We start from the raw sequence: 13,205 nt of genomic DNA, 5'->3' as shown, positions 1-13,205 counted from the left end.
TTATCTCAGTTGACCGCCAGGGGGCACAGCGCGGAAATGACAACCCTAGGCTTCCAGGGCCAGGGGAGTAAGTGCTTCCAGATTGGTCCTGACAGCCACACTGCCCTCTCATAATTGGCTGGATGGACAGCGAAGTACCCCGCTACTCTAGCGTCATTCAGGGGCGCCCCCCCAAACACTTGTGCCCCTTAACGGACAGTGTCCTGGGAAGCGCATGTTGTCTGACAGTCTGGGGACTGACCAGAGCGTAAAGCTGCCCCAGCTGGGAGCTGAATCTCTTGTCAGCCTGGGCCCTTGTCTGGTCCTCCCAGGAGTGGGATGGTTACCCCCTGCCCTGGGAGGGGGTGGGGCCGCATCCAGCTGCCCAGCTGTCCAGGTGCTGACATGAAGTGCACCCCAGAGCTGCTCGGGTTTCCTCCCCGGGGCCTGCCCCAGAGGCTGAGCCAGCATCCCAACACATCCTCAGGCTAAATAAGGAGCCCGCTTGGGTCAGTGGGCGGGGCTGGGGTCCCCGGGGGGCTTGGGGCAACCACGCCAAACAAGGCAAGGAGGGGAGTGATGTATAAAACCAGGGCCGTGGGCTGAGCACCTGCTCGTGCCCCTACTGTGCCTTCCAGGAGGGCTCTGTCCCACCTCCCACCCAGCTAGTCGACCCAAGTCCTGAAGTCGACCCGCCCGCGGTGAGTCCCCATCCTCAGATCAGCCCCAGACACTCCCATCCCCCAAGATGTTCTGAATTGACAGGGAAAAGGCTGAAAGTCAAAGTCTCTGTGTGAGCCTAGACCCCATGTTTGTTTTGCGCTCCCCAGATGTCCAAAGCAGCTCCCGCCAAAAAACCAGCGGCTGCGGCCCCGCCTCCGGGATGTACCCTGGATATCAACGACCCCCAGGTCCAGAGAGCAGCCATTCGCATCCAGGCCTCTTACCGGGGCCACAGGTGAGGGGGAGCCCGGAGCCCTCAGGAGGAGGGGAGCTGGAGCTGCAGAAAGCACCCTGCTGCGTGGGGGGTGGAAGCTGAGCACAGTGCTATGGACCGCTGGGGTCCCTGCACTTAGGGGAAAGCCGTTAGTGAGGTGTGGCACAGTGGCCGACAAGAATAAATCATTTCATCAGGGTAACAGTTCAAGAGCAGGCTCCCTCCGAACCCATCCCCACATTTAAAGTTCTAGTGGACCGAATGGGGGAGGGGGCGAGGAATTTGGTGCCCGCGGTCCAGAGCCGTGTCGTGGGTCCTCTGGGCCCTGAGCCGGCTCTTTGATAGGTCCCGGAAGGAGCTTCGCGAGAAGGGGCCACCACGAGTGCTGGAGCCACTGAAGGACGTGGTGCTGATCGAGGGCAGCGCGGCCAAGCTGACTTGCCGCATTTCGGCTTTCCCGGACCCATTCATCCGCTGGAGCAAGGACGGCAAGGAGCTGCGTGACGGGCCCAAGTATCGTTACGTTTTCGAGGACCCTGACGTGGTCGCCCTGGTGGTGCGCGACGGCGAGCTGGCAGACCTGGGCCAGTACAGCATCAACGTAACCAACCCCTTCGGCCAGTGCTCCGACTCGGCGCGCATCCTGGTGGAAGGTACGCGCGCCCCGGGTGCCACCACGCAGAGCGGCACCACCTCCAGGTGCCGCAACTGGGTCCAGCCGCGCGCGATCCGCTGGGCCTAGCCGAGTCCCGATGGGGCTGGGGGCACCGCCTGCCTCAGGAGCCCTTCCCACCCAGACTGAGAAGTCCGCAGTGGGCTTCCATCACTCCACACCAGGGCCCCAAGGTCACATTGAACCAGAGGCATTACCAGAGTTAGGGCCCAGGTCTTCGGACTCCAACCCGGGGCAATTTCCACTACGTGGAGCTGTCTCCAGGGCACCGAGGTGTGTAAACATTCCCGGGCTTGCACTCGTAGTACCTCTTTTGATCCTCCGTCCCCCCCTCTCCCCCGTGGGAAGTTGGAACGGCAGCTGCTAGCCCGGCTTAACAGCTGAGGAGATGAAGCCACAGAGAGGCTACAGGCTTGCCCCGCGTCACACTGCGAGTTTAAATCCATCTCGTATTTAGCGCTGGGTATTATCTGGGGAGGTGATGCCCCTGCCCCGCCTCACCCCTAGGACCCTCACTAGGTCGCATGCCCTTTCTCTTCTAGTCCCTGCGAAGATTCAAAAGGGACCGGATAACACTAAGGCGCGCAAAGGCGCCACGGTGACGCTGACTGCGGAGATCATGGGCGAGCCTGCACCCGACGTGGGCTGGACCAAGGACGGGGAGGACATCGAGGAGGATGACAGGCGAGGGCGGGGACCTGCCGCTGGGGCGGAACGGGGCCCAGAAAACTGGCGGGAGTGGGCCGGGGGGCGGGGAACGGGAGGCGAGCACCAGAGCTGGCTAACCAGCCGGGCCCCGGGCGCCTGTAACCTGACCGCGGGCCGCCCTCCCCACTCCCGCTCTCCCCGCCAGGGTGTTCTTCGAGATCGGCAGTACCACCACGACGCTGACCATCCGCCGGGCCACGCCCGAGGACAGCGGCAAGTACGAGGTGTACGTGGAGAACAGCCTGGGCATGGACCAGAGCTTCGCACGAGTGGACGTGGCCTGAAAGGAACGCTCGGACCTTTCGCCCTGGCTCCAAGCCCCGGGGTGGGTGGGACCGACAACCTTCCTCCATCTTGCTTAATAAAGCTGTTCTCTCTGACCCTCCGCCTGTTCTGTTCTTTGGAGACGCCGTTTCTTTTCCCCTGCACTCCAATCCCACGCTTACTCCAGACCCACACACCACGGTCACAGAATGTTGGGATCAGAATGTTTGGAGAGTGACTGGTCCAGTGCTTCATTTTACAGACCGTAAATCTGAGACAAGGTTTCTCTCAACGACCGAAGCTCCTTCCCTTACCAGCCGGACGGTCGGAGGATCTTATGACTCCGCCTTCTCTTTTTCTGAGTCCCTCAAGCCCCACCCACTCGCGGTAGGAGGCTCTCGCCACGCCCATCTCAAGACTGGCCACACCCCCTTTCGTCTCTAGCCCCCGCCTCTCCGTGTCCCTGTTCTCTACTTTGACTGCTACTCCTGGGCCCGTTCCTGGACAGTTTGGGGTCCTAATCTTAGCTTCCAGCCTCGCCTCTTAGGCCCCACCCTTCTCTTTAGCCACTCCCCTCCATCCCTAGGCCGCGCCCCATTCTTCTCCCTTTAGTCCCACCTCCCTCCTCTTTCGTAGTTGGAAGGAGGGGTAGCGAGGAGGGCTACGGCAAACAAGAGCTTAAGAACTACTATTCCCGGCATACTCCGCGAAGGAGTTCTCGCGAGTGGCGAGAAGACACGTGCGCGGAAGGAGCAAGCGGTAGCTGGCCGCAGAGCTGGAATAAAGGGACCTAGTGGTAAACGGAGCCGATGGAGGGGTGGCGAAAGGGGTAGGAGGGAGGGGACCGCCCCTAGACCGGTGGCTGCTCGGAGGTCCCGGCTGGCCCTTCGGAGGTCTGCTCTTGTGTTAGCCCCGCAACCGCTGTCTAAGCAAGGCTAGGGTTTGTTAGACGGAGTCAGTTGTAGGGTTCAGAGGGTCAGCAATCAATCCTACGAATGCAGAGTTTTAGCACTCGTCGCCAGTATTGGGACTCAGGGGCTAGTAGATTCCGTGTTTAAGATGCCAAGGGAATCTGTCTTTTGATTCAGGGTTCATCACTTAGAGGTTAGTTTTAGAATTCAAGTTCGGCATATAAAGGGTTTTTGCTCGGACTTGGGATTCATGAGATGCGGATCAGTGTTACCTTATTTCTAGGGATTCACTCTTAGGATTGTGGTTAAATATCTAGGGCATACTCAGGATTTGAGATTCAGTATTCAGGGTTCACTCATGGGATTCAGGGCTTAACATCTACAGCATAAGAATGTAACAATTGGAAATCATTGGGTTTGGGGTTTTGGTTTTGAGGTTTGGGGTCTAAGAGGTCTATTACTGAGTTTCTGAGTTAGCTAGATTTGCTTATGGCCACAGGGAAGTCTGTTGGATCAAATTGCAAGGTGTGAATTTCAGGAATTAGGAGAAACCACTGTGGGGTTTAAGGTCAGTTGGAATCTGGGATGGGATTTCAGATGTGTGGGATTTGTGAGGTGTTGTGTCCAGGGAGGGACTACATTGAATTTTGGATTTACATCCTGTGAGAGGGCTAAGTGTTTCTATTTGGGGTTTGGGGTTTGCTTGGGATGTGAGTGGGGTTCTTGGATTGGGGTGTGAGATCTGAGCCTGATTTCTCTGTTGGGATTTGAGGTTTAGGTAGCGATTGCCATCATGCTGAAAGCTGTGATCCTGATTGGAGGCCCTCAAAAGGGTGAGGAGCCCCGGGGAAAGGAGCAGGGAGGTTGGGCTGGAGCGGTTGGTGGAGCGGAGGCAGAGGGAGGGAGGCAAGAAGCTGTAATGGGCTTCTCTCTCCTGTCTCAGGGACTCGCTTCAGGCCTTTGTCTTTTGAAGTGCCCAAACCCCTGTTTCCAGTGGCAGGGGTCCCTATGATCCAGCACCACATTGAGGCTTGTGCCCAGGTAACCCCGTAGGCTCCCCACTCCCACCTCACTTCCTGCTTATCTTCTTCATGCTGTACGTCCCCCTTTCCAACCGTGTCTTGTTCCCACCAGGCATAACTCCAAGGACTCCCATTTACAAATGACAGTGTGAATGGTGTCCCTTGGAGTTATGCAGTGCAACTGCCCTGCTGTCCTTACTAATCTGGTCTCTCATCTGGCCTCTTCTTGGTTAGATTTCACTCCTATTTTTAAAGCACGGAATGTGCGAGCAGGCAGGAATCTTAGAGACCATTTAAAGCTGTAGCATGAGGAACCTTAATGATAGCAAAGCCCAGAACTCAAACCGTTGCTCACCATGGAGCTAATTTCTGTCTTGCTTTTATCATTGGGACAGGTAGAGGTTTATCTGAATCCAGTCTCTGCCTGCTATAAGGACTTGAGTAAATTTCTCCCTGCTTTGTGAGCCTTAGTTTCCTTATTTGTCAAATGGGGTGATTAAAACCTACTTTGTGGGCTGACAGAGCTTAGAGATGAGGTTGGTAAAGTGCCTAGTACAAAGTAGGCACTTGATAAATGGTACCCATATCTCATGCTGATCTCAAGCTCAGATTGACAGATAATAAATATGGGGGGAAATGAAAGGATTATCTTTTCATGCAGCTTGGTGAGCAGAATCTTTCCTAGGGTGATCTTCAGATGTGGGGGATGGGGGGGGGGGACAGTAAAATAGTAAAAGATTGAAAGACCAGGGACAGACTTCCTTTAACTTCCTTTTTGTCTGGAGGAGAAATCAGGCCAGAGTGGTAAAGTAAGTGCCCAGGGGCCCCACAGCTGAGACCAAAACTGTGGTCTCTGGACTCCTGGGACTGTCCCAGGGGTTCCCTGAACATTCCCTCCTATCAGATATTTTCTTTTTCCTCCCAACCTCTTCCCTTGTTCTCAGGTCCCTGGCATGCAGGAGATTCTGCTCATTGGCTTCTACCAACCTGACGAGCCCCTTACCCGGTTTCTAGAGGCTGCCCAGCAGGAGTTTAACCTTCCAGTCAGGTGTTTGTGCACACGTGCAGTATGGGGGTGTGGGACAGTGACCTAGGCCTCAGGGTTCTTGTGAGTGGGTTGAGTTGGTGTTTGCCAGACTTTACCCTTCTATACTGGGAGGATTCTTGTTTGGGCCTCTCTGAATCCCTGAGTATATTGGCCTTAGGCAGATGTACTCCTGGGAGCAGGAGGGGTCAGATGCCAGGCTCAGGATATCTGCCTCCTTTGATCTCACTGAGCTGGCTCTGGGGTCCCTGGGGACAGGTACCTGCAGGAATTTGCGCCCCTGGGCACAGGGGGTGGTCTCTACCATTTCCGGGACCAGATCCTGGCTGGGGGCCCTGAGGCCTTCTTCGTGCTCAACGCTGACGTCTGTTCCGACTTCCCCTTGAGTGCTATGTTGGATGCCTACAGACACCAGCCTCACCCTTTCTTGCTCCTTGGCACCACGGTGAGGGGGCTGGGAAGGCTGGAGGGTGTAAAGGGGGTGATCCAGAGAAGTTCCTGGAATGCAGGGTGTCGGGGAGGCAGGGGCAGCCCAGGGAGCTGGAGTGGGAACCGACATCAAGAGGGAAATGTGCCAGAAATCCCAGCAGTAGCTGAGGTGGCGGTGGAGACCCTGAGCCCTGTGGCTGCTTGGAAAGAAGGGAGGGGGAGGGCAGCTGTCAGTTCTCCCCCTGCTGAAGGCCTGTCAGTGGCAGAAATATGTGGCAGGTGCTGCAGAGGAGGGAAAGAAAGCAAGAAAACAGACCTTGCTGCCCTGGAGCAGGCGGGTCATTGTTTTGGTGTGTCTGTCTTTCAGGCTAACAGGACACAATCCCTCAACTACGGCTGCATTGTAGAGAATCCACAGACACACGAGGTGAGAGCAGAGAGGGGGCTGGCTGGGTTCTTACTCTGGGTCATCATTCCCCCACCCCTCTGCTTCTAGAGAATGCTAGAATGCTGTTTTTCTAAAAGCACTTTAGTTATTTTGAGAGAGACAGAGAGAGTGCATGCATGCACCCACGTGTGTGGAGGAGGGGCAGAGAGAGAGGGAGAGAGAGAAAGAATCCCAAGCAGGTTCCATGCTGTCACTGCAGAGCCCGATATGGGGCTCAATCCCACAAACCGTGAGATCATGACCTGAGCTGAAATAAGTCGGATGTTCAACCGACTGAGCCGCCCAGGCACCCTGAGGATGCTGGGATGCTATTGGGGGGGCCCCAGTGCTGTCAGACTGGTGGGGCATACCCTTGGTTGTTCATCTTCTATCCGTTCTAGAGAGATTGGCAAAAAGCAAAGGGGTAACAGTTAATTTCCATGGGTTCATCGCCCCAATAGATGTATGCACAGGGTGCTATGGGAACACAAAAGGAGGCCCACCCCAGCCTTGCCTGGGTGGGGGCTGGGAGAGCTCCCTGGAAGAGGCAAGGTCTGAGCCGAGTTAAATTCACATAGAGGAAGAAGGAGACTGGAAGGCATTGCAGGTAGGGGGCCTGCAGGGCAAAGCAGAGGTTCTCTGTCCTTGTTTGTCAAACTCCCAGCCCTTGAGCCTAATTGACTTTCACACCGACGTTTTATTTGCTCAAGCTTTCGTATTAAAAATACATCTAAACAGGCACACGCAGGTAGACATACACACATACACATAAATATGTGTGATTTTGGGTGTTTTTAAGTTTTATGCGAGGCACTAGCTAGATGTTAGAGAGACAGAGCCAAAGAAATACAATCCCTGCCTCTCAGGAACCCCCTGTCAGTGGGAAAGACAGGCAAAAATCAAACGTTGCAAATGACACAGGTGCCACAGTGCGGTGTGGCCAGAGGCCACGGGTGCCCAGACCTGAGAAGCCACCTGTGAGGCAGGACAAGAGCAGACTCACAGAGGCAGTGGCAGAGTGGACTGGGTTTTGAAAGCTGGGTTTTCCAGATGAAGAGCGGAGAAAGGGCATTCCAGGCACAGGCAGGCGCAACGGCATTGAATTGTGCTCCAGGGCTGCTGGGAGGTGGGGAGGATTGGGAGGGAAAAGGCACGGAGTTGGGACTTCTCTTGAAGGTGAAGGGCAGTGACTGCAGTTAGGAAGGCCACCCTGGCGGCAGGGAGTACCTGGAGATCAGAAGGTCTTAGGGGATGGTGGCAGCGGCCCCTCCTCTCCCAGACTCAGCCTGCTGTGTCCCCAGGTCCTGCACTACGTGGAGAAACCCAGCACTTTTGTTAGTGACATCATCAACTGCGGCATCTACCTCTTTTCCCCCGAAGCCCTGAAGCCCCTTCGGGACGTCTTCCAGCGTAACCAGCAGGATGGGCAACTGTGAGGCGGGCCCCATGGCCCTGTAACCCAAGTACCACTCCGTCCCAGACCACCCGTAACCCCCCCTACCCCCCCCACCCCAGTCTCTGCAGGCTCCATCTCTACCCGCTCACCTTCCTCCTTCCTTTTCCTTTCCTCTTGTCATCCCCAGCTGAGCCTTCCCAGTCCCTCCCCTTCTAACCTCATTCTGTCCCTCTTCCTTATCCATCCCGGTTCCTCCTCTGTCACTGCCTGCCCACTCCCCTTCTGGTCCATTTCTCTCAAGCCCTAAGTGTCCCAGAGATGTCTTTCAGAACAGAAGGCAACACACACACTTGGGCGCACACACGCTTGGGTGTAGAGACATGCAGAGAGAGAGAGAGAGAGAGAGAGAGAGAGAGAGAGAGAGAGAGACACACACACACACACACACACACACACACACACTCTCTCATAGCATAGTGCTCCCCCTCATAGCATAGTGCCCAGAGTCCTGCTGAGCACAGTCCCCTCCCCAGGTCATCCTTGGAGGCCCCGGACGTGTTTCCCCCACCCCGTGTTTCCCCCACCCCGTGGGTCCTGCCCTTCACCCCCTCCTCCCCGCTGGCTCCCCATCTCATGCCTCACTCTCTCACTCTCATCCATCTCTGCTTCTCTCTCCATCTCTCCTGGCCTCTGTCTGTTTCTGCTGAGCTGGCATCTCTACCATCTCTCTCTCCCCCTCTCTTTCTGTGACTGTCTCTGCCCTCACCAGCTGTCTTCCTCTGGGGTGAGTGTCTGTGTTTCCTTCCATCCTGTGAGAGGGAGGGTAGCCGGAGATGGGATTGGGAGGAGTGGACGGGGAGGAGAATAGGAAAATGGGGGGAAGCTATGTCTGGGTCAACTTCTTGGACAGGGGGCAGAGATGGGGTGTGGTCCATGCCTGGGGATCCCCCGGGATACCACCCTAGCTAGGGGTGGAGGGTGATGTGGGTAAGGGCAGTGGGAGAGTCTCCGGGGACATAAGCCTCCCCTTGGAGAGGGTCTGACCAGACCTGGAGAGGGGGTGGGATTCCCTCAGATTCCTATCCTCTGAGAGACTGTGTGGGTCTCCCAGGCCAGCTCAGCCGGGGCACTGATGCCCACATCTTCTCCTCTCTGCCAGGGAGGACTCTTCAGGCCTATGGCCAGGGGCAGGCACCATCCGCTTGGAACAGGATGTGTTCTCAGCCCTGGCTGGACAGGGCCAGATCTATGTACACCTCACTGATGGTATCTGGAGCCAGATCAAGTCTGCAGGGTACGTATGCCTCTGGGAGGTGAGTGGGGCACCTGGGAGTTGAGACTTTCGGGTGGTAGGCACCTGCTGGCCCCTGAACCCCTGTTCCACTTTGTGGGCCCCTCCAGCTCAGCCCTCTATGCCTCCCGCCTCTACCTGGGCCAGTACCAGCTCACTCACCCAGAACGCCTGGCCAAGCACACCCCAGGGGGTCCACGAATCCGAGGTACCCGCCCTGCCCCCTTCCTAATCTTTGCCCCCCACCCCAGCCTCCTGTACCCTCAGAGCCATGACTCCCAACCTCAGATTCAGAGGTGAAGACTCAATCCCTGCCCTCCCTGAACCAGATATGGTTTAGGGTATTTGCCCCCAGGTCTTCTCTTCTGCTTCTAGGAAACGTTTACATCCACCCAACGGCCAAGGTGGCCCCGTCGGCTGTGGTAAGCGGTGGGCCAGGCTGTCCGGATGGGTGGGGCGGTGCAGATAACTCCTGAGCTCAGAGTGCTGGGCTCTGCGTTGTCAGCCCATTGTGTGGCCACAAGCAGGTCCCTTCCCTTTATCTGTTCTATGAAGGGTTTGGATTTGGGTTTCTCCAAGGCCCTCCAGGGGTCATAGTATGTGTTCCTCTCCACAGCTGGGCCCCAATGTCTCCATTGGGGAGGGGGTGACCGTGGGCGAGGGTGTGCGGCTCCGAGAGAGCATTGTCCTCCATGGAGCCACGCTGCAGGTAGGTGCCCAGGCACATGCGGCAGGCAGGGCATGGGACCCTGAGGCTGGAGGGGAGGGGTGAACCCTGTGGGCTCTGCATCTGGCACCTTCTACCCCCTCACTTCACACTGTCATGTTTGGCAGGAGCACACGTGTGTTCTGCACACCATTGTGGGCTGGGGGAGCACTGTGGGGCGCTGGGCCCGTGTGGAGGGTACCCCCAATGACCCCAATCCCAACGACCCGCGAGCACACATGGACAGTGAGAGCCTCTTCAAGGATGGGAAGCTGCTGCCTGCCATCACCATCCTAGGTATGGCTTCCTAGGGGACAGACGGCTGTGGAAAACCTCCACAGGTGATGGCTTTGCCCTGTGGGGAGCATGTGTGCACGTGTGTGTGTGTGTGTGTGTGTTTGCGTGCACACATACACATGCGTGTTTACTCCCTTAGCAAACATTTACCAAGTGCTTGCTGTGTGCCAGGCCCTGATTTGAGTCACTGGGGGCAAGAGGCCAGGGCACAGATGGGCAGGGAGGGATCCCTCCCGGATGGCAGTGGCCCCAGCTCCTGGCCTCTGGTCTCCCCTCCCCATGGCTTCCTCCTGGTGCCCTCGTCCCCCCTGCAGGCTGCCGTGTCCGGATCCCTGCTGAGGTGCTCATCCTGAACTCGATTGTTCTGCCACACAAGGAGCTGAGCCGCAGCTTTACCAACCAGATCATCCTCTGAGGGGGACTGCCAGAAGGCACCCCTCCAACTCCTGCCCACCCCCCTCAAGGCTGCTGCCTGCATGGCCAGCCTCTGTCCAAAAAGACCGGAGGAAGCCAGGCAGGATCTTCACATGTCGGGGAGCAACGTGGGTGGCCGGGTGGCTGGGGAGACTCCAGGCCTCCCTCTCCGCTCCCTAATAAACCCCCGTGAACCTTGGAGCCAGCACGGACTCCCGTTTGTGCCTGGGCTGGGGGTGGGGGTGGAAGGGGGGCAGCTGAGTCAGGCCCCCCCACATTAGCATTTAAATTGGAGTCATCGCTGCCGGCTCATGAATAATGAATCTGGAGCCCTGGTAAATCTCCCCCTCCCAGTGCCTTTAGCCTCTCTCGCTGCTAGGGAGGAAGGCCCCCAAGGCTCCCAGCCTGCCTGGCCCCTGCCTTCACCCCCACCCCAGCATGGCCAGCTTGCCAGCCTTCCTGTTCCTCTTCGTTGGCCCTGGCTCGGGCTCTGAGTGTAAGGATTCTGAAGGGAAGGGTGAAGGATTTCGGTGGGGCCGTGGGGTGCTGGCCGTGGGCTCACAGACTGAGAGCCACAGGCCTGAGATTGGATCAGCCGGTGGTTGCTTTCCTCAGTTTCTGCCCAGCCCGGCCCCAGCCTGTTTTCCGCTTTGCCAGCTCCATCTGTTCCTCGCCTGGCTTTTGGCTGGGTGGGGGTTTCTCCCCTCCCGAGGCCTGGTTGGTGTCTGTCTTCTCCCCTGGCAGGCGGGACAGACCTAACTAAGCTGGTACCTGCAGCACAGTGGGGCCCCTGGTGCTGGGAGAGGAGGGGCCCTGGCCACCTCCCGCCACCAACTTTGCCCTTTGGGAGGTCTTAGTCCTCTCCACATTCCTGAAGCCCCAGAGAAACCCAACCATCTATCATGTTTGCCCGTGACCCCCGTGTGCCCCTCTTGGTGCCCCCCCCCTTCCCCAGCTGTGGGTGCGGAGCTTAGTTGCCAGATGAGCTGGTAATGATCGTAATCTGCTAATTGAGAGGAATCTAATTACCCAAAGAGAATGGGGGGGCAGGGCGTGGGTGGGAGGGAGGAGGGGGTCCTGGCAGCAGGCAGGGGTGGCAGGCGGCAGGGTGCCGGGGCCTTGTTATCAGCACCAGGGTCTGGGACAGAGCCCAGGATTTCAGAGCATCAGAGCTGAGCAGTTAGGAAGATGTGCTTTCTCTGGAGCCGGGCTGAGGGTAATGTGGGAATTGGGCTAGATGTGACCTCCCAGCCCCCTCAGGCCCTGCAGGCTGTATGGGAGTGTGTGTGAAAGGAGCCGGGTTTTAGCAGTCCTGACCTACGACCTGCCTTGACTCAGCCTCTTTCCCATTCCTGTCCCTGCCTCCAGCCCAGACCTTCCATTATCAGCATGGGGTTGGAGGGAACGGCAGATGCTTACTCTGGGCCTGGGGTCAACTCCCTGAGGAGGGAGCTGGGAGAGAGATGGGCTATGGGGCCAGAGACTGGGTCCCTTCCCTGCCCTCCCCCCAGTCCTGACCCTTCTGTTCCAAGTGGTTGGCAGAGGCCATGGCAGCTCCATCATAAATATGATAATTTAATTATTTTCTCAGCAAAACACCGTGAAATCCAATAAGTCTGTGTCAGGCCCTGGCCCCCGGGACCCCCCTCCTAGGCCCAGTGGGGGTGGGGAGAGGCACTGGAAGGGGAAAGGGTCAGTGTTTGAAGCGGGGGGTGGCCAGTGTAGCGGAGATCCTTGTAACATGCCCCCTCCCACCAGGCTGCCCTAGTCACTGCTGCGTGTGTGCTCAGGCAGAGGTGGGGGTCTAGGAAGGAGCTGTGATGCCCTCCACTCCCCTCCAGCCCTTGTCCGCCCCAGGAGGGACTCAGCACCCAGTCTGCCTCTGAGGGCACAGCTCAGGGCCCAGGATGTGGGAGCCCCCTTCTCCACCACCTCTAGGTCTTCGTTGGCCCTGTAGGAGTAGGAGGGTGCTGGCCCCCAAAGGGTTGGAGAAGGGAGAAGGGAGGGAGCTGGGGTGGGAAGTGGGGGTGAGCGGGGGAAGGGATGCGGGGGAGGGGTGCGCTCCTGCCATTAGTGCTTTTTTAGGTTTCCATAAAAAGATGATTCTGTAAAATCCACGAGGGGGAGCAAGCTGGGGGCTGGGGAGGGGGGCAGGTCCCTGGCACCGAGCTGGATGGGGCGATGGGAGGAGAGCTGGGGCCCGACCGGGACCGAGCTTGGACGGAAATTTGGATGGGCTTCAGGAGCCAGCGAGGGGGAGAGGCCGAGCCAAGAACACAGACTGGGGGGAGGTTGGCCGGGGTGGGGTGGGGGCAGGGCCCTCATCTCCCTCCTGTCCCTTTGGCGGGGCTGACCAGGGCCCCAGTCCCACCCCCATCTCCATCCCCTCCCCCTGGCGCTGAGCAGCCATTATCGGGGGAGCAGATTGCAGCCCCCTCCCCCTCTCCGGGAAGCAGGCACAGCTGGGGCCCCGCCACATCTGCTGCATCAGCACGGAGCACAGCTGGGTGTGCCCAGAGCTGCGCTCCCCAAAACACAAAGGGGAGGGCGGGGGCCAAGGAGAGCCCAGACCCCTGAGACAGACACACTGACACTTCTGCCAACAGACACACACTCCTCGAGGCGAAGCTACACCCACCACCACACACGCTCCCTCCTGTGCAGACAGGAGAACTGACAAACACGCAATTACTCTGCCCCGCCTGC

At 58.0% G+C, this 13,205-nt stretch overlaps 2 protein-coding genes across 9 annotated transcripts; both read left to right on the top strand.

Annotated features, from left to right (window-relative positions):
- The first annotated feature begins 607 nt into the window (after positions 1-607).
- On the top strand, positions 608-2,677 carry SPEGNB (SPEG neighbor). Its single transcript, XM_040450933.1, has 5 exons — positions 608-680; positions 810-937; positions 1,262-1,569; positions 2,132-2,273; positions 2,443-2,677. Exons 2-5 carry the CDS (start codon positions 810-812, stop codon positions 2,579-2,581), a joined length of 717 nt encoding a protein of 238 aa, XP_040306867.1. The 5' UTR covers positions 608-680; the 3' UTR covers positions 2,582-2,677.
- A 570-nt stretch (positions 2,678-3,247) lies between these two features.
- On the top strand, positions 3,248-10,704 carry GMPPA (GDP-mannose pyrophosphorylase A). 8 transcript variants are annotated; one of them, XM_040450926.1, is made up of 14 exons: positions 3,248-3,357; positions 4,245-4,305; positions 4,416-4,513; positions 5,439-5,542; positions 5,798-5,984; positions 6,336-6,395; positions 7,697-7,827; positions 8,561-8,575; positions 8,951-9,085; positions 9,193-9,290; positions 9,458-9,504; positions 9,699-9,791; positions 9,917-10,085; positions 10,400-10,704. In XM_040450926.1, the coding sequence occupies exons 2-14, from the start codon at positions 4,266-4,268 to the stop codon at positions 10,498-10,500; spliced, it is 1,278 nt and encodes a 425-aa protein (XP_040306860.1). In that variant the 5' UTR covers positions 3,248-3,357; positions 4,245-4,265; the 3' UTR covers positions 10,501-10,704. The 8 variants fall into 8 exon arrangements, with proteins under 8 accessions (XP_040306860.1, XP_040306866.1, XP_040306864.1 ...); XM_040450928.1 differs by lacking the exon at positions 3,248-3,357 and adding an exon at positions 3,378-3,665; XM_040450925.1 differs by lacking the exon at positions 3,248-3,357 and adding an exon at positions 3,378-4,040 and having other exon boundaries at positions 4,251-4,305.
- The last annotated feature ends 2,501 nt before the right edge of the window (positions 10,705-13,205 follow it).

Source organism: Herpailurus yagouaroundi, unplaced genomic scaffold (genome assembly GCF_014898765.1).
Source record: "Herpailurus yagouaroundi ecotype Mexico unplaced genomic scaffold, PumYag 202, whole genome shotgun sequence".
Lineage (NCBI taxonomy): Eukaryota > Metazoa > Chordata > Mammalia > Carnivora > Felidae > Herpailurus > Herpailurus yagouaroundi.
The sequence above is the reverse complement of the archived record's forward strand: the minus strand, read 5'-3'. Positions and strand labels throughout refer to the sequence as shown.